The sequence below is a fragment of the Gymnogyps californianus genome, chromosome 3, assembly GCF_018139145.2.
Source record: "Gymnogyps californianus isolate 813 chromosome 3, ASM1813914v2, whole genome shotgun sequence".
In the NCBI taxonomy this organism is placed as follows: Eukaryota; Metazoa; Chordata; class Aves; order Accipitriformes; family Cathartidae; genus Gymnogyps; species Gymnogyps californianus.
In genome coordinates this window covers 93,751,504-93,770,082 of record NC_059473.1, presented here as the reverse complement: position 1 = coordinate 93,770,082, position 18,579 = coordinate 93,751,504, and the positions used below count along the sequence as shown (strand labels likewise).

Below are 18,579 nucleotides of genomic sequence, written 5' to 3'. Positions count from 1 at the left end.
TCTTTAAGAAAAAGCAAAAGATGTATTTACTTACAGCACAGCGGTTCCCAAATGCTGTGTATTTATCACCTGCACAATTTTAGTAATAGGAAAAAATAATAATTGTAATATTTCCTAACACACATACTCTTCAACGTAAGAAAAATTGAGCTGAATTCTGATTCCGGGAATGTCAGATTCATGCTGCATTTTGGTTTTGATAACCTTTCACATGGAGACTCTTCCTCCTTGATATGGGTTGAAGATACATTTCTTTCTACAAGATGTGTCACACAAATGCTCATTGGCACAATAACTTCACTCTGTTGCAGCACATTAGATAATGATTGCTTCCCATTCAAAGTCCAGTGAAAAGGCTAATTTCCAAAGCAATTCTGAAGACTCAGAAAAGATAAGTTACTTCAGGAACTTCATATTGTTTTGATACCATATTCTCTCTCTGCTCACTGTTGCTGGTGATTGTCCTCTGCAAAAGGTGTTCATCCACCCAGTTGATCTGGAGAAGTTGTTCTGGTTTATGCCAAAGTAATTCCAGTGACTTTTTTTTCTTTTGAAAGTAAGCGTGTATTTTGGATATTGTGCAGTGGATCTTAATTTTAAATAAAATTGTCATTTTTCACTTTACCCAGTCATTGATGCCTTTATATTTGGAATCGTAGAAATTACATGTGTGAAATTAACTATTGGAAATTCTTTTATATATTCTTAGTATACCTTGAAGATATTTTGCAGGTGACATCTGCATTTGGATAGGGAAGTGTCCTGGTTTCGGCTGGGACAGAGTTAACTTTCTTTTTAGTAGCTGGTACAGTGCTGTGTTTTGGATTTAGTGTGAGAATGATGTTGATAACACGCTGATGGTTTAGTTGTTGCTAAGTAGCACTTATCTTAAGCCAAGGACTTTTCAGTTTCCCGTGCTCTGCCAGCAAGCAGGTGTGCAAGGAGCTGGGAGGGAGCAGAGCCAGGGCAGCTGACCTGAACTAGCCAAAGAGGCATTCCATACCATGGAATGTCATGCCCAGTATATAAACAGGGGGGAGCTGGCCGGGAGGCGCGGATCACGGTTCGGGAACTAACTGAGCATCGGTCAGCGGGTGGTGAGCAATTGCATTGTGCATCACTGTTTTTTTTTTTTTCTTCCCCCCCCTTCTTTTGTTGCATTCCTTTTCATTACTATTATTATTATATTTCATTATTACTATTGTTAGTATTATATTTTACTTTAGTTATTAAACTGTTCTTATCTCAACCCACGAGTTTTACTTTTTTTCCTTTGCTTTCCTCCTCCTCACCCCACTGGGAGGGGGAGGGGGAAGCGGCTGCGTGGTGCTGAGTTGCTGACTGGGGTTAAACCACGACAGCCTTTTTGGCGCCCAACGTGGGGCACGAAGGGTTGAGATAACGACGGATCTGATCAGAGTGTGTTAAAACAAACTTGTTATAAGTATTCATTGTATTGGTTTGATAGTTACTGGTTACAATGTGGGTTCGTTTGCTCTCAAAGTTGGTGTTGTGGTTCTTGAAATTGCGTTATGTAATGCCCTACTTGCAGTATATGCTCCCTGTTGTGCTGTTTATCATCTGTGGGAACCGGGCTAGAGTTATCACGTTGTTGTTGTTTGTAACACTGGTTTATGATATGATAGAAGTGCAAGCCGTGAAACTAATCGGGTGTTTGTACTCGGCATTGTTGTCACCTCTGTACTTCGGGAGCTGCCTATGGGAGACTATTAATAATTGTATGCTATTAATTGCTATATAATCCTGCCACTGTATGTCATCATTATTATAATTATTATGTGCTATATTAATGGTATTATAGTAAGAATTACTTAGATTAATGAAGAATGAACTTTGACAAAACTGAGTGAAGTGCAGTAGTGATGGAACCAGGACTGACTTCAGCATGCAACAATCCGACACCACACACCATCCTCCTGCTGCGCCCAATGTCACCCGCCTGCCACATCACACCGAAGCCCAATCCTGTTCTACCGACTGAGCGGACTTTGCATCATCCCTCCTGCCCAGACAGACTGTTACGATAGATGGAGCTCAAAGTCATGGACTGAATGAACTCAACACACATTTGATAGAGATGGCCCATAGATCGCGGGAATGATATCTATACGTATATATTAAAAGACAGGAAAGGTGATGGTGATTAATTGGAAATGTATTGGAAAGTGTGGGATCTGGGCATAACGTAAATGGTATAGAATAAGGGGTGGATATTGTCCTGGTTTCGGCTGGGACAGAGTTAACTTTCTTTTTAGTAGCTGGTACAGTGCTGTGTTTTGGATTTAGTGTGAGAATGATGTTGATAACACGCTGATGTTTTAGCTGTTGCTAAGTAGCGCTTATCTTAAGCCAAGGACTTTTCAGTTTCCCATGCTCTGCCAGCAAGCAGGTGGGCAAGGAGCTGGGAGGGAGCAGAGCCGGGGCAGCTGACCTGAACTAGCCAAAGAGGTATTCCATACCATGGAACGTCATGCCCAGTATATAAACAGGGGGGAGCTGGCCGGGAGGCGCGGATCACGGTTCGGGAACTAACTGGGCATCGGTCAGCGGGTGGTGAGCAATTGCATTGTGCATCACTGGTTTTTTTTCTCCCCCCCCCCTTCTTTTGTTGCATTCCTTTTCATTACTATTATTATTATATTTCATTATTACTATTGTTAGTATTATATTTTACTTTAGTTATTAAACTGTTCTTATCTCAACCCACGAGTTTTACTTTTTTTCCTTTGCTTTCCTCCTCCTCACCCCACTGGGAGGGGGAGGGGGAAGCGGCTGTGTGGTGCTGAGTTGCTGACTGGGGTTAAACCACGACAGGAAGATAAATATTACTTAAAACATCCTATTTCTTTTAAGGGTTATGGTTAAGCAGTGTGACTGAAGTATGCTATTTTTCTCTTGGGGTTCTTGATGTTGTTTTGGGTTTTGTAGTATCAGACTACTGAGGAGTAAGTAGTTTTAAATATGCAAATCTACACGATTAGATAGTTATTGTAAACAATGTTTTTAATACCTCTCCTGAAATATTGGAAATCTGTTGTTCAATTCATAGTTTATTTGTCTTGAAAGGAAATCACTGCTCGCTTTATCTTCCAGGCTGAGCAAGTTGTATTGGGGGATAAAAAAGTGTGGCAGCTGAGACTTTTGCAGGCACTCCAGAAAATATCCCAGGTATTTCTGAAAGCAATGATCCAGGTCTCCCAAATGCCAGTCTGTGTCATTTGGCCACATGACACACGAGTGGAAAAAAGCAGTTTTGACATGATACGAACAGAATTTGTCCAACTCTTTTGGATATTTCATTTTAAGTTGCTCTAGAAGATACTTCAGAAGCTTAAGACAACCTTTCCTGTGAAATGAATAAGAATTTATTAGGTACCTTCTACATAGTTCTAAATATGTATTTTAGATATTTAAATACATGTTATTCATGAAAGCAATAAAAATGTTCTTACTCTAATAGAATAACATTTTCAATAATGTTTTGAATAAAATCTGAAAATCAGTGCAGCAATAGGCTGGATAATCTTATAACTACTGTATATGAAGTCACATTCTAGCAGTGAAGGATTTCTACTTCGAACAGTAGTTTTTGTGCATGTGCCACTTTCACTGGTAGCCACAGCAACACAGAAATACAAAGTGTCGGTCAGCAGCGTGCTTACACAGTACAGTCTCCCAGCTGCAGATGCTCCCAGCATAACATGAACTTGGAGCACTGCTTAAGATTAAAGCTGCCCTTTTGGCTTGGATTTTATACTGAAGGAAATGCCACTAGCTTCCTGTGGCATGCTACAAGGGGAAGAGGTATATATAGTTTAATACACCGCTAGGTAGGCGCATAGCCTGTCTGATAATATTCATAAAGCAAAGACAAAGAATTATGTGTTAGTTCTCTTGTGACTTTCTTGATTCAGTACAAGATGTAAGCCATTAAGGAGGTTCTGTACCTAGTGGGTTTTCTTCTTTCTCTGTGAAGAAATGTGGAAACCAGCCTTTATTGGAGTGAAAAATCACACTTACTCATCCTGGTCCCATTCACCAGTTCTTTTCTCACCATCGTTTTAGAAATTGCCTTGGTATGAAGTGTAATTTTGCTCCCAAAGCTCAGAAAGCTGAGTCATCAGACTTTTAAGCTGGTTCTTCTAAACAGGACTGAGTTTGGGAAAGATTATTTAACAAGTTGCATCTTTTTGCTTTCTAAGGCAAGTCTGGAGTGTAAACCTGCAATGTAATTTGTTTCCACCTCTCGCTGAGTAAATGCAAGTCAGATGTTCAGCAAGTACATGCAATGTTGTGCTGCTGTAGAACAATGATGCCTAAAAGCCTTATTCTTACTCCCTATTATGAGTAATTAGTCTTAGATCAAATTCTTAAATGTTGAACTGAAACAGTGCTAGACAGCGCTAGCCTGGCTCACACAGGCTTAAAGTAAAATATTCATATGAAATACCAACCTACAGCACTTTGGTCCATCAGATTCACAACATGTCTTTGAGCTGCCGTGGTTGTTGATCATGGCCTTCTCAATATGCGAGAAAGAGAGTCGCCAGGTGTTTCCTAAAGTTGAGTACAAGAATGTTAAACTGTTAGACAGCAGTAAGTACCAGTGTCTGTAACTAGGAAAAAAAAGACACTTTATAATTGACTTAGTTTTAAGTAGCAGCAATTTCTTTGCACTTAAAAAAAAAAATGTAATTCAGTGACTAGTTAGTTAATTCCTCCTAATTCCCCAGCTGCTCCACACAAAGACTATTAGAATGTTAATATAGGACATAGTTAATTGTTTGGATGCTTTAACTATATTCTTAAGGATGTGTGGATTTACTTTAAGCTTAATTCTGAACTTTCCTGCATTTGTTGAACATGATTTGGGGGATTACACTACTCATAGAAATCTACTACCTTTTGAATTTCTGTTCTGTATTATTAGCCTTGCTGTGTAAACATTCTGGTTTTGAATAAAAAAATCTTCACCGTTGGTTTCAATTTCTTTGTGCAAGTAATAGGCCTGTGAGTTTGTCTCAGGTAAGGTGACTGTTCTAAAGCATTTATTTTTGTTCTTCCGGTAATGTTTCTGAAAACAGTGATTAACATAGCTCAACCCCCTGTTTTTAAAACACCAGCAATCGTTTTTGTCTTCCTTACGTAAGTTAGACTGTTTCCCTTGCCTGTTTGGTTCAGTTACTCTTTGCATTTAATTTTCACAGGGATAGCCCAGTAGAGCAGTAATGATTTATTTGGCATTAAGATGGGCATGCTAATTTAAAACAAACAAAACAAAACAAAAAACCAACCAAACAAACAAACAAAAAAAACCCCAGATTGCCTGAACTCTTTTTGCTGAAATCATCAGTTCTCATAATGACAAGTTGGGATGTTTCTGCAAACTGATGTAGGCTTGGTGTGACAGTGGTCTGGAGAAAAAAAACAAGTTGTAGCCCTACTAGAGTTCAATGAGAAATAATGTATCATCTTGCTAGAAAAGTACAGTTTACTTCCTGCCAAAGTATGTAACTTGTGTATGCAGTCCCACTTCCCACTTACAGGGATGCTCCCTGCCTTTTTAGAAGTCTCCTTTTAATTTTTTTTTTTCTCCTTACAAAGCAAAGGAGTGGATGTTGCTGTTAAGTACAGCACTAGCACAGGAAAGGTTCATATCCATGTGTCTGACTTAGTAGATTTAATATAATGCTCTAAGGAATGGTTAGTGTACAGCCTGGCAGAGCAGTTTTCTCTTTAGATTGCAGTACGGGACAAGCAGCGTCACAAATCTGATGTTTTAAAGAGGGATTTCAATTGTCTTTGATCTAGATATATCCAAGATAAGATAACGATCTGTACCTTGAAGGCAGAATACTGAACAGAATCTGGATACCCTTTTTTATAGCACTTCTAAGTGATCAAGTTGTAGAGAAGATATTTCATAACTTAGACTTATTGTCTGTATTTGAGGTACCTCTTAGAACCTTTTCTCTTTTGTTTTGTTTGGCTACTAAATAAAGTGATTTATTTCTGAAGTCTCCCCTGACTTTTCTTCCCAGCCACTGTTCAATTTTGAGGCCATCCTGTGTGCTGGGTGGCCAGCTGTGCTGAACTTTCAAAGTCAAGATGATGTCCACTGATATTTCTGCTGGAGGATTTTTGATCTGAAGGGTTATTGCAGGGCTTCCACGCTTCTTCCTTTTCACAGTTACTTCCACATCTAGTAACAAAGAAGAAATTGATTTTTGTATATATGTATTTATATTAGAAACTCTTTTTTTGAAGAATGTTAAGGTTTTTACTTAAGAGGAATTTATAATCAAAAGAACTACCTGTGTTCAGTCACTGGCTCTTTATCCTACAGGATATGGATTTTAAATAAAATATTAAGAAGGCCTGTTGAGGAGTTCTGTGAAATAAGGAACACTCTTCTTGAACTGCTGTGTTTGCTTGATTTACTATGTCCACAGAATCAGAAATACAGTAATGTTTTCCAATGAACTGCTTCACTGTTGAAAACACTGAGACTGAAGAGATTTGGCCATAATGTTTCTGAAGGCTTTGGAGAAAAAGAACACCTTAAATGGGGATATGTTTTCTATATAGATCAATATAAAATATTAGGTAGTGTATAAAAGCAAGCTCTTCCTTTTGCTACCAGTTCAGTGGCAGATAGATTCAAAATATAGAGGTCATGTAGGAAGTACCAAGCATGTGACAGAACCCTTAATATTCATTATTTTCACATGGAAAGAGGATTGTGCGGTGGAGCAATGGGTTAATCACATAATTATTAGCTTTGATGTATTTGTGGTGATTCTTAGCACAAGAGCAAACTTGAGATGCCAGGGACAGGAGAGGTTAGTTATAGCTACACTGCCATGAAGAGACAGTTGACTGGGGGGGGGGAATCACCTTTTATTAACAGGGCAATGCATATATGCAATGTAATTGGATTTTTTAGCACTCCTAGGTGAAGCTTGTTCCCTCAGTACTTACTTTCAATGTTTTTTACTTCTCGTTTAATAATTTCTCTTAGTGCTTGAAGCATTTTAAAGGCTGATAATTTTCCATCTTCATCTAAAAACTTCAACAAATACTTTTCTTTTGGATTTCTTTTGAATGTTACATAATAATAGGCTCCAGTGTCATCACACTCATCCAGCTGAAGTCTTGTAACAGGCATTACAAGCATGATGTCAAACTCATTTGGTTCAGATATCTGCAAAGTATGAGAATATAACGGTCAATGTGCAACTTACGTTTTATTCTCTTTCAGCTTTTATACCAGTTGTGGTTTTATCTACAACTGCCTCAGTGTACTTCCAATGTCTGGTGTGAAATATGAGCTTATTTCTGTGGATTTGTATTACAAGATTGCTGTGCATTTGAGAAGAAGAGAGCAATTTACTGATAGCAGTTCATTTCCCAGCTTTTCAACTTATTAATTTTAAAGAGAGTTTTAAGATTCTTAAGCTGTTCCGAGTAATGCATAAATGCTGATCTTAGTCATCCTTTTGCACGTAGCAATGCGTTTTTTTTTTTTCCTCACAGCTGATTCCTATGCCTGAAGCTAGTTTAAAAAAAAAAAAAAGTGTCCCAATGTTTGACTTTGTTTCAAATTAAGCTGGAACCAGAAACAAGGTACTGCTGTTTCTCCTGCTTTTTGAAAAAAACTATAAACTAAAAATTGGCACAGGGCCTTTCATGCAGTGCTATACCCGACACGTCCTCCAGTTACACTGGGCTTACCTGCGGGCTGTGCAAGGCTTGCTGCTTTAAAGCGAGTCCCGTTCAGGCAGCGTCTCTTACTAAATGCACATACATTCAGCCTTCAGTAAGTTAGCTATTTGATAATTGATTGTTGTTAATTAACTTAGTAATCCTTAAAGTCTTTTGTCGCCGGGAAGGGCCAGCTTACGGCTGTTGTCGGGCGGCAGGAGCAGCGTGAAGCCGGCTTGTGCGAGCCACCCGCCGCGCCCTCCGCTTCCCGCGCTCCGCCTGCCGCCGCGGACACTGCCCCTTTCACCGCGGCTGCGCGGCGGCACCAACCCGGAGCCCGGCCCGCCAGCTGGGCGGCGGGCCGGCGGCAGCCCCGCACGGCGCCCCCGCACCCACCTTGACGTGCTCGTAGTAGCTGCCGGCGCCCAGCCGCTCGATGGAGTTGAAGCTGTCGTCCTGGCTCCGGATGGCCTGGATCAGGTGCGAGACGACCTGGTTCACCAGCCCCGACGCCTCGGACACGTCCTGGCGGCCCAGGCTGAGCCGCGACAGCACCTCCCGCAGCCGCAGGGCGCCCGCTGCCGACGGGGGGCGGCGGGCGGCCACGGGGGCGGCGACGGCCCCGTCGGCCACCGCCGCTCGCCTCCGCGCCGCGGGGGCTCTGGCGGCTGGTGCCCCGCTCCGAGGAGCTGGGGGTGCCTCTCCGCCGCCCGCTGCCGGGCCCGCCGGCAGGCTCCTGACGACGGAGGGTCGCCGCGCCGGGCGGCCTCGCCGGGCGGTGGATCCGTCCCTCCTCGGCGCCCCCAGGGTCGCCGCGCCGCCCGGGCTGCCGCCTGCGCCGCGGCCCCGCGAGGAGCTGCGGGCTGCGCCCCTCGCCGCGCCCCGGCCCCGCGAGGCTGCGGGCCGTACCCCACGCCTGCCCCGCTCCCCTCTGTCGCCGGCACCGTCCATGGCCTCCGCTACCTCTCCGCAGCCGCAGGACGGCGAGCGCGGCCCTGCGCAAGTGGGGTTCCCGCCTCTCGCCTCAGCCAAGTTCCTCTTCCAGGCAGCACGCCTCCGCCGAGGAAACGAAACCCCTGCTGGGGGGGAGGAGGGGGGGCCCGAGCTGCCTGCGCTCTCCTGCGCTGCCCGGTTCTGCCCGACAGCCCAGGCGCGGGAAACCTCCGACAGTGACAGCCTTCCCGGGGGCGCGGCCGCGCACCTCCCTCCAGTCCCCTGGGAGAGTTTTCCCGCTCCCGGGCCGCCCCACCTGACCACGGGGCGAGGGCATCAGAGCACTAGGACCGCTCGGCCTCACCAGCTGCTCGCGGTGCCAGAGCAGCGGACCGGGCCCCCGGCAACAGGCGCCGCCCACCGGGGCGGCGCCTCACGGAGCGCGGGAAGCGGCGGCCGGCCCTCAGGAGCAAACGGCTCCGCCTCTCCCGCCCCGCAGCAGACGAAAAGCGGCGGCGTGCCCACTTCCGGTTCCGCCCGCAGGCCGCTGCCCGCCGCTGCGCGGGCGCCATGTTGCTGCGCGGGAGCTGGCGGCGCCTGGTGCTACCCGCGGCGCCGCGCCCCGGGCACCGCCGGGCGGGCAGTGAGGTCGGGGCGGCGGCCGCACCGCGCTACGAGGTGGTGGTGATCGGTGGGGGCCATGCGGGGACGGAGGCGGCGGCGGCGGCCGCTCGCGGCGGGGCCCGCACGTTGCTGCTCACGCACAGGATCGGCACCATCGGTACCGCCGGGGGGTGCCCGGGTCGGGTCGGGGCCAGGCTTGGCCGCGGGCGGAGGGGGGAAGGTAGCGCGGGGAGCCGGCCTGGCCTCCCGCTGCCGTCCGGGCCGGGCCCGTTTCCCGCGGGCGCCTCGGGTCTCCCCGGTATGGGGAGCGGCGCTGAGGCGGCGAGGTTGCGGGAGCTTTGGGCGGCGGTGGTGAGGGGTGTCCGTGTGTCCCCTCCCTAGGGGAGATGTCCTGCAATCCCTCCTTCGGTGGCATCGGGAAGGGGCACCTCATGAGAGAGGTGGACGCCCTGGACGGGCTCTGCGGCCGGCTCTGCGACCGCTCCGGGGTGCACTACAAAGTGCTGAACCGCTGCAAGGGCCCGGCGGTGTGGGGCCTCCGCGCCCAGATCGACCGGGGCCGCTACAAGGAGAACATGCAGGTGAGAGCGGGCGGGGGCCAGCGCCGGGGCGGGCTGCCGGCGGAGGCTGAGCGCACCTCTTCCCTCTCGCAGGGACGTTTACGAGTTAAACTTGGCTTTGTGCAGAGATAGGACGGTGCCTAGAAGAACTCGGCCCGAGGTGCCCTTGTGCAGAGGTGGGAGGCGGCTGCCTGGCGCTGCGCGGCGCTGCGTGGGTGGGTTGGATGGGCGCTCCACGGAGGAGCGAGCAAGCGGGCTGGGCGGCGTGGACTCGCCCCTCTCTGCCCCACGGCACCCTGAGGGCAGCCGGCACCTGCATTCTCTAGCTGAGGCTGAGGGGTACGGTAGTGCTAGTGTGAGTGGCCCCGAGGTCACCCTGGTTAAGGATGCATTAACTATCAAACCTAGGTACCTTTCTGTTTGGTCCTTTAGTGCAGTGTAAAGTAGTTGGAGCTCAGCATAGTTTAAAAAAATTCTCTAACATTCATATACAGGTCAGACTTCATGACCAAGTAGTTTCTTTTGAGCTTAAACTGTATCTGTGAATGAAAATGTCTACTTGATAGATCAGGGTGGTACAGTAACTGAGTGTCTGCTAAGTGACCTGGTAAGAATGGAAAAGCAAAGAGGGTGATAGGTGTTTTGGAAATAGCAGGGTTGGGGACTGCCCGTATGTCCCACAACTTCCTAGATTTTTGCAGTAACTCCTTTCATGACAGAAAGAAATCCTTAACACACCACTGTTGACAGTTCATGAGGCATCTGTGGAGGATCTTCTCTTGACAGAACCAGAACCAGACCATCCTGGGAAATGCCAAGTCACAGGAGTTGTTCTGGGTATGTGCTAGTAACTCAGTAGGCACTTTCAGTCACTCTATGCTAAGAGCAGCCTTTGGGGTAAACATTTCTGATTCATCAGTGAGAAAGTTGAATTAGCCAATAGAGGTGATTTAGGCCGAGTGTGAACTAAACTAGGTGTCGTGGTTTAACACCAGCCAGCAACCAAGCACCACACAGCCACTCGCTCACTCCCCCCACGTCGGGCTGGGGAGAGAATCAGAAGAGTAAAAGTGAGAAAACTCATGGGTTGAGATAAAGACAGTTTAATAGGTAAAGCAAAAGCTGTGCGCACAAGCAAAGCAAAACAAGGAATTAATTCAGTGCTTCCCATCAGCAGGCAGGTGTTCAGCCATCTCCAGGAAAGCAGGGCTCCATCGTGTGTAACGGTTACTTGGGAAGACAAACGCCATCACTCTGAATGTGTCCCCCCTTCCTTCTTCTTCCCCCAGCTTTATATGCTGAGCATGATGTCATATGGTATGGAATATCCCTTGGGTCAGCTGTCCCGGCTGTGTCCCCTCCCAGCTTCTTGTGCACCCCCAGCCTACTCGATGGTGGGTTGGGGTGGTGTGAGAGGCAGAAAAGGCCTTGACTCTGTGCAAGCACTGCTCAGCAGTAACGAAAACATCTCTGTATTATCAACACTGTTTCCAGCACAAATCCAAAACATAGCCCCATACTAGGTACTATGAAGAAAATTAACTCTATCCCAGCAAAAACCAGCGCACTAGGTTAATATGTGTAATACAATGAAAAACATACCTGGATCGATAGGATATTGGGAGGTTACATAAGTTTAATTTTCTTCAGGCTAGCGATACTGAATTCCACACTGCTTTTTGAGATTTTATTTGGTAAATGGCATATGCTGCCGACAACGTTACGGAGCAGTGGTGTCCTATTACTAGCAGACTCATGCATTATTACCCCTTGCTGTTCTAGTAAACAAGCTTTCCGAAATAAAGGCCTGGATAGGAATTTTTCCCAGGAGTGGATCTGCTGTGTTAGGGGGTAACATGCTGAGGAATAAGAAAAATATAGGAATAACTACATGCTGCTTATTGTAGTTACTATTATTAATGCTTTTATTATTGAAATGCTGATTTTGTTAAATAGTAAAAGATGGATAAACCCTCAGTGAACACTGTTAGTCTAGCTTTAGACAGAAGCACCGGAATACCAGGGCTTTGTTGATACTAAAATATGTGTATCTCTGAAAACTTGCTGTTTCAGGGGATGGGAGCACAGTACATGCTGGGAGTGTTATCTTGACCACCGGTACGTTTCTGAGGGGTATGGTCCTCATCGGACTGGAGATGCACCCGGCTGGGCGGCTAGGGGACCAGCCAGCCATCGGGCTGGCTCAGACTCTGGAGAAACTGGGATTTGCTGTGGGCAGGCTGAAGACTGGGACGCCGCCCCGACTTGCCAAAGACACGATTGACTTCAGCGGTCTGGAGGAACGCGCAGCTGACAATCCTCCGGTGCCGTTCAGCTTCCTCAGCGAGGCTGTGTGGATCAAGGTGGGATAGCACACATCAGATGTACATACAGCCAGGTGGGGAGCGGTTCCAGGAACGTCGTGCTCAGAATCAGCCGGGGAGTTGATGGCTAGGAAAGGGAGCTGGGCTGTATTCATACTGGAGGTGTTATGTTTCTGAGGACTCTCAATACAAAGGGAGAAATTGCTTATTTTCTTTTGAAAGCAAGTAGCTTTTTCCTCTCACTTCTCAACTTGAGAACCAAACTTTCTTTACTTTCTAGAGTCAGAATTACATGAAATATGATATTGTTAGTAGTATTCTTCATGTGCTGGTTACATAGGTGATTTACAAAATACTTCCAGTATTGGACCTGTATTGTGGAAATTTATGATGTCTTGCTTCTTACCCCAGAATAAGATTAAAATGTTGAAATTAGAGATCATTAATAGTGTTTACCAGGAAAGAGAAAGGATGGAGTTATCCACAGAGCTCAGAGGTGGCATGTTAACAGTAACTTAAAAGCAGAAGAAACTCAATTTTCCAAAGAAAATCTTGGAAAATGGATGGTGTTCTTACATAATGTAGTTAAACAGCACAGAATTAAGTATCAGGAGTTAATTTGCCCTAGAGCATACAGGAATTGCAATAATTATTATAATTGGGGTGGGGGCGAAAGTAATACCACTTGAAGTCCTTGGTATGTGTAGGAAAGGTTTTAAGGATTTGAGGTGCAACATTATTACTATTTTGAATGTAAGTCTATTGACTCTTTGTCGGAAAAATCAGTGAAATACTTTACATGGTGTTTTTTTCCAAACTTTGAATTTTCCATGTTAATTGCAGGGTTTTGAGAGATTTCTTTTTTTTCTTCACCAAACTCTTTAATTGGCTGTTAGCTGTAGGGTCAGCACTTACTCCTCTTACTTCAGAGATTTGAATTCCTGTGGTTAATTTGAACGCTGTGATATAATGTGTTGCTTTAATAGGAATATCTGTCCTGTAATTAGGAATACAGGGTATAGAATAGAACTTGAATGCTGGACTCCCATGTTCTGTTCTGTGCTTGGTCTGCTTTTGGGCACGTTGCTCAAGCTCTCTGGGTTGCTTGTGTTCTATCTGTACAGTGGGTATGACAGCACTACCCATCTCTCCAGGAAGTGAGAGCCAACTGTCATGGAAAAGCCCTTGGAGGTTCTCAAACAGAGTTGTTCAGTAAGACTACAGTGTTGTGACTGGATTAACTTAAAGTGAGCTTTGGCCTCTTTCAGCCGGAAGATCAGCTGTCATGTTACCTGACTCGCACTACCCTGAAAGCCCAGCAAATTATCCGTGATAACCTCCACCTGAACAACCACATAAGGGAGACAACAAGGGGCCCGCGGTAAGTATGTGGCATCATGCAAGGCTCTCAATGGCACGAGCTGACAGTCTGGAACTGTGGGTCTCTTCTGCTTTCCTTCTGGCATGTTACTTTTTCTCCATGTCAGGTGGTGCTCATGGCTATTTACTGTTGCAGGTACTGTCCCTCTCTTGAATCAAAGGTTCTGCGCTTCCCAAACCGAGAACATCAGGTGTGGCTAGAGCCGGAAGGCTTAGAGTCCAATGTCATTTACCCCCAAGGCACATCAATGACGCTGCCACCTGAGCTCCAGGAGCAGGTGATCAAATCCATCCCAGGCTTGGAAAAAGCCAAGATGTTACAGCCAGGTGAGGGGGTGAATAGTTTTAAATCTATTTTTCATATTGGTTACCAGTTAATAAAAAGCCAGATTTTGTTTAGAGCATAGCAAAACAAGGGAAATATGAAGCAAAATTAATTCTTGGATGCAGGGATTTTTCCTTGGTTGCTTTTAAATTGTAAATAAAAGTTGATAACCTAAGTCATTCTGCCCCACTGATTGACTTTGCTGATAAATAGAGACCTTCAAAATCCCTCCCGTAAGACCTGTCTTGTTGTTTGTCATAGGCTACGGGGTGCAATATGATTTTTTAGATCCCCGTCAACTGACTGCTTCTCTCGAGTCTCGTCTTGTTCAGCGCCTCTTCTTTGCAGGCCAGATAAATGGCACTACAGGCTATGAAGAAGCTGCAGCTCAGGTGGGTGAATCTGATTGTGTATACTCAGCGCTCAGAAAGGGATATTGCCTTGGCATTTGTCTTTGATACACAGTCTTGCTAGGCCCATCTTGTGCTAATGAGATGTTCGTTCTTTTGTTGCTCACCTCGATTCCAGACTTGCCCAGGTATTTTTACTTTTAGTATCTACAGTTGCAGTTACTGAGATTGCAGTAACAAAAGTAATTCAAAGCACTGTCAAATGTTTTCAGCATGGAGACCGTGCAATGGGTATAATTGAAAACACATGGGAATTGTCTCTAGTCATGTCAGCAGGGGCCAAGAAGCCCTTCAGACACTCATAGTGTTACAAGAAAGAAACTGCCTAGGTTACTAGCACAGACTATTGCATTTTCCAGGGTACAGTTTGACCCGTGAGTCTTTGGAGGCAGATGTGCTGGTATTTTAGCCGCAAAGAGACCAATAAATGTTTTTTTGTTTTGTTTTTTGTCTGCCTAGGGTGTGATTGCTGGGATCAATGCTTGCCTACGGGTTCATGGCAAGCCCCCTTTCACTGTCAGTCGCACCGAAGGCTACATTGGTGTCCTGATCGATGACCTTACCACTCTGGGCACCAGCGAACCATATCGGATGTTCACCAGCCGCGTGGAGTTCCGCATGTCCCTCCGGCCTGACAATGCCGATGCTAGGCTCACCCACAGAGGTATTTTGTTATGGTGGCTCTTGCAGTGAGCGGCCCTGCCTGATTGTAGACCTTTGTCTCTGTCCTGGTTTCAGCTGGGATAGAGTTAATTTTCTTCTTAGTAGCTGGTACAGTGCTGTGTTTTGGATTTAGTGTGAGAATAACGTTGATAACACACTGATGTTTTAGTTGTTGCTAAGTAGCGCTTATCTTAAGGATTTTTCAGTTTCCCATGCTGTGCCAGCAAGCAGGTGTGCAAGAAGCTGGGAGGGAGCACAGCCAGGACAGCTGACCTGAACTAGCCAAAGGGGTATTCCGTACCATAGAATGTCATGCCCAGTATATAAACTGGGGGGAGTTGGCCGGGAGGGGCGGGTGGCTGCTGCGGCATTGGTCGGGGTGGTGAGCAATTGCATTGTGCATCACTTGTCTTTTCTTGGGTTTTATTTCTCTCTTTTTTTGTTATATTCCTTTTCATTACAATTACTATTATTATTTTTTTGTTGTTATTAATTAGTAGTATATTTTATTTTACTTTAGTTATTAAACTGTTCTTATCTCAACCCACGAGTTTTACTTTTTTTTTTCCCCAATCCTCCTCCCCATCCCACTGGGAGGGGGAGGGGTGAGCGGCTGCGTGGTGCTTAGTTGCTGGCTGGGGTTAAACCACGACAGTCTCATACGCCATCTGTCTCTGCAGGTTTTGAAGAAGCTGGGTGTGTGTCACAGCAGCGATATGAACAAGCAGTTAAGATGAGAGCTGCTTTAGAGGATGGAATTGCAACACTAAAATCCCTTCAGTTCAGCATATCCAAATGGTCCCAGTTAATACCAGAAGTTCCCATCAGTAGCAGTCGAAGGTCGCCTGTCAGGTAAAGGTTACAGCTGAAGCTTTCTGGTCTGACCTATGCTTGCTTTAGCATGTCTGGCTAGTGGTTTCACAGCATTTGTCTGTCCTTCCTGAAGCCATGAGTACTCCAAGATTCCAGCTTTATCACCTTCAGGGCACAGACATCTGATGTTTGCCTATAGAGTAAGTGCGGCGTTGGTGTTTTTACTGTGCCACATTTCCTGGTGCTGACATAGGCTCCCAAAGCAAGGGGGAACTCCACTGACCCAGTCAGTTCTTGCTGTCCTTATTGAGGGTGTCACCAAGCGGTGATGGTTTTGCAGTGGGTTGCTGCTTTGCTGAAAGCTTGATAAAGCAGAGATTGATTTCAGGCTAGTGTCAGATGGTAGCTGTTCTTGTACAGAAAGACCCTTGCTTCCCTTACCCATCCTTTATCTCACCTTATCTTTTCTGTTGTTTTAAATCAGTGACTAAGGCCTGGCTGACTCAGTCTGTGTGAAAGGTTCCCCTTGATGCCCTTACCTTGTCCCTTCTATCTTGCTGTTCATTTTTCATAAAGAGCCCCTCTTGAAGAGTTGAACAGCTCTTTTGTGTACTGAGAAGAGACAGTAGGGAGGTGAGCTTGGCTCTGCAGTCTTTCTGGCTTATGCTGAGATCTTTACAAGTTTGAGCTGGGAACAGCTGTAAATCTGCCTTACGCAAGTGACTCCTTCCTACCATAAAAACTTACTCTTGTTCTCCACAGTGCCTTTGACATCCTTCAGTATCCGGAGGCCAACATGGAGGTTCTGGCAAGGGCTGTCCCAGAACCCCTGGGAAAGCTTGCTCAATGGAGAGAACTGGCAGACAGATTGAAAATAGAAGGTAGAGTACAAGAGTTACAGTCTCCTAGTGGGATCTGCGTATGTTTTGTTCAGTAAGGGGAGAGCCAGTCCATTCATCCCAGTGTGTTTCATGTTGCTGCTTAATGAAATGAAACGCTAATATCAGAGCATGCACCTTTTGCCATAGGCCACAGCCCTATGCAAGCACCTGTGTTTCACTTTGTGGGGTGAGATCAATTATTCATGTTCACTCCTAGTTTTTTCCTCCTTACTGCTTTGTCAAATAGACCATTCTTTCCTGGGATGAGAGGAAAGGCCAAACCGTGTATCTTAATTCCTGTAACAAATTAAAGAGTGTGACTTCTTCCAAAGTAGTGATGTGAATTAGGCTCTCTAGTCTGTGAGGCTGGAAACTTCCTTAGGAGCTTTTGACTGTCTCAGTGTGAATTGCTCATTCTGCTTCCAAGAAGTCCTGCAAGTGACCCGTTTCACATGAACATCTATATGTGGTCATCTTGTTTCCCTGCTCTTCCATCACAGCTGCTTACGAGTGGTGTGTAGTCAATCAACAGCAGGAAATAGAAGAAGTGCGTCGTGACGAAGCCCTCCGACTGCCAGAGGACCTGGATTACTTTGCCATTGATGCATCACTCTCAGCAGAGGTGCGGGAGAAACTGGACTCTAACCGTCCCCAGACGGTAAGATATTGGGCCACAGCAAGGTTGAGCAGCAGTAAATCCCTTCTGTGTCTTCCCAAGGGACATGAGGGCTGAGGAGAATTAGGGAAAGGAATACCCACAGGTTTTGATCTCATTTCTCACTAGCTCCACTGTGTACATTTGCTCTTGGTTAACTTGTTCCTCTTTCCGCACACAGATTGGTGCAGTCAGCCGCATCCCTGGAATTACACCAGCTGCTATCGTTAACCTGCTAAGATTTGTGAAAACCAATCACCGGAAGACAGAGAAGCTACAAGCTTTACCTCAGACTGGCAAGTATTTAGCAGGGAAAATGCACTCAGAGAAAGCAACTTCCCAAAGACAGATTTCAGGAGAGTTTTCTGAAGAGGAGCGAGAGTACCTTTGTTAAAATGTCTTTGTAGAGAAGCGTACCCCTCCTGCTGGAGTACGTGGCAAGATCACCTGCGCTCACAAGCCTCTTCACAGATAAAACCCTGCTGGCTGGATCCAAAGCAGTTCTAGTTGAGTCCTGTGGCAGTGTCATTGAGTAGAACAAAGGTGACGAATGTGCAAACCTTAAGTAAATGCTCAGGAACCTAAATACAGCCAGTGATTTTGCCAATCCAAAAGAAAAGACAGGGGAATTGCTTTTAAAATTCTACTCATTTGGAAGATGTCAGATAGTCGAAATCTGTTCTAAAGCATCTTGGAAAGGACAATGTTTTGCTCTTCTGAAATGAGTAAGAAATGTTACCATGCTGAACCTGCTGCAGCACAAGAGGATTTGAGCTGGAAAGTGTGTTCCATTGACTTCAGTACTTGCGTTCATAGCTGTGCAGTGACTACGCACAGTCTGATGTTTTAGTGTGATGTCAGCCAATAGGAAACACTTGGCTATGCAAATGCGTGCCACACGAATATTTAAACTTACGTAGGAGACTGATTGAATGTAAACACTGTATCCTGGGGTTTTTTTTCTCCTTAAAATAAATAAAGCTTATCTTGAAACTTGCTGAAGAACTTAGCTTTCAGTAGAGCCTTGGCAATTCTCTGGGTCACAGTTCACACAGGTAAGGTGGGGCGAGATGGGCTATGGAGCTGGTGAAGGCAGCTGGAGTGAGACTCGCCGCCTAGGCCAGGGTGCTGAGGAAGGTGGTGGGCATGTCGGAACCTGCCCCAGGAACCTCAGCTCCGGGCGGTGTGGTGACTGACAGACTGATGTGCTGGGGGCCAGGGGGTGGGTGGCTTGGCAGCCCAGGGGAGCAGGACCAGGGGTTTCTCATCAGCGCTGGTCCTGCAAC

General features: G+C 46.0%; 2 protein-coding genes across 3 annotated transcripts; one reads left to right on the top strand and one right to left on the bottom strand.

The window, feature by feature from the left end:
- Positions 1 to 3,019: 3,019 nt before the first annotated feature.
- On the bottom strand, positions 3,020 to 8,676 carry CGAS (cyclic GMP-AMP synthase). The gene is made up of 5 exons (XM_050894361.1): positions 8,122 to 8,676; positions 7,003 to 7,225; positions 5,978 to 6,223; positions 4,476 to 4,578; positions 3,020 to 3,367 (listed from the first exon to the last, which is right to left on the bottom strand). Exons 1-5 carry the CDS (start codon positions 8,674 to 8,676, stop codon positions 3,025 to 3,027), a joined length of 1,470 nt encoding a protein of 489 aa, XP_050750318.1. The 3' UTR covers positions 3,020 to 3,024.
- Positions 8,677 to 9,228: 552 nt separating this feature from the next.
- On the top strand, positions 9,229 to 18,291 carry MTO1 (mitochondrial tRNA translation optimization 1). Of its 2 annotated transcripts, XM_050893892.1 has the most exons (12): positions 9,229 to 9,439; positions 9,664 to 9,863; positions 10,562 to 10,679; positions 11,916 to 12,205; positions 13,435 to 13,547; positions 13,683 to 13,873; positions 14,133 to 14,263; positions 14,741 to 14,945; positions 15,625 to 15,796; positions 16,520 to 16,638; positions 17,139 to 17,296; positions 17,475 to 18,291. In XM_050893892.1, exons 1-12 carry the CDS (start codon positions 9,229 to 9,231, stop codon positions 17,685 to 17,687), a joined length of 2,121 nt encoding a protein of 706 aa, XP_050749849.1. In that variant the 3' UTR covers positions 17,688 to 18,291. The 2 variants fall into 2 exon arrangements, with proteins under 2 accessions (XP_050749849.1, XP_050749850.1); XM_050893893.1 differs by lacking the exon at positions 9,229 to 9,439 and having other exon boundaries at positions 9,806 to 9,863; positions 10,593 to 10,679.
- Positions 18,292 to 18,579: the final 288 nt, after the last annotated feature.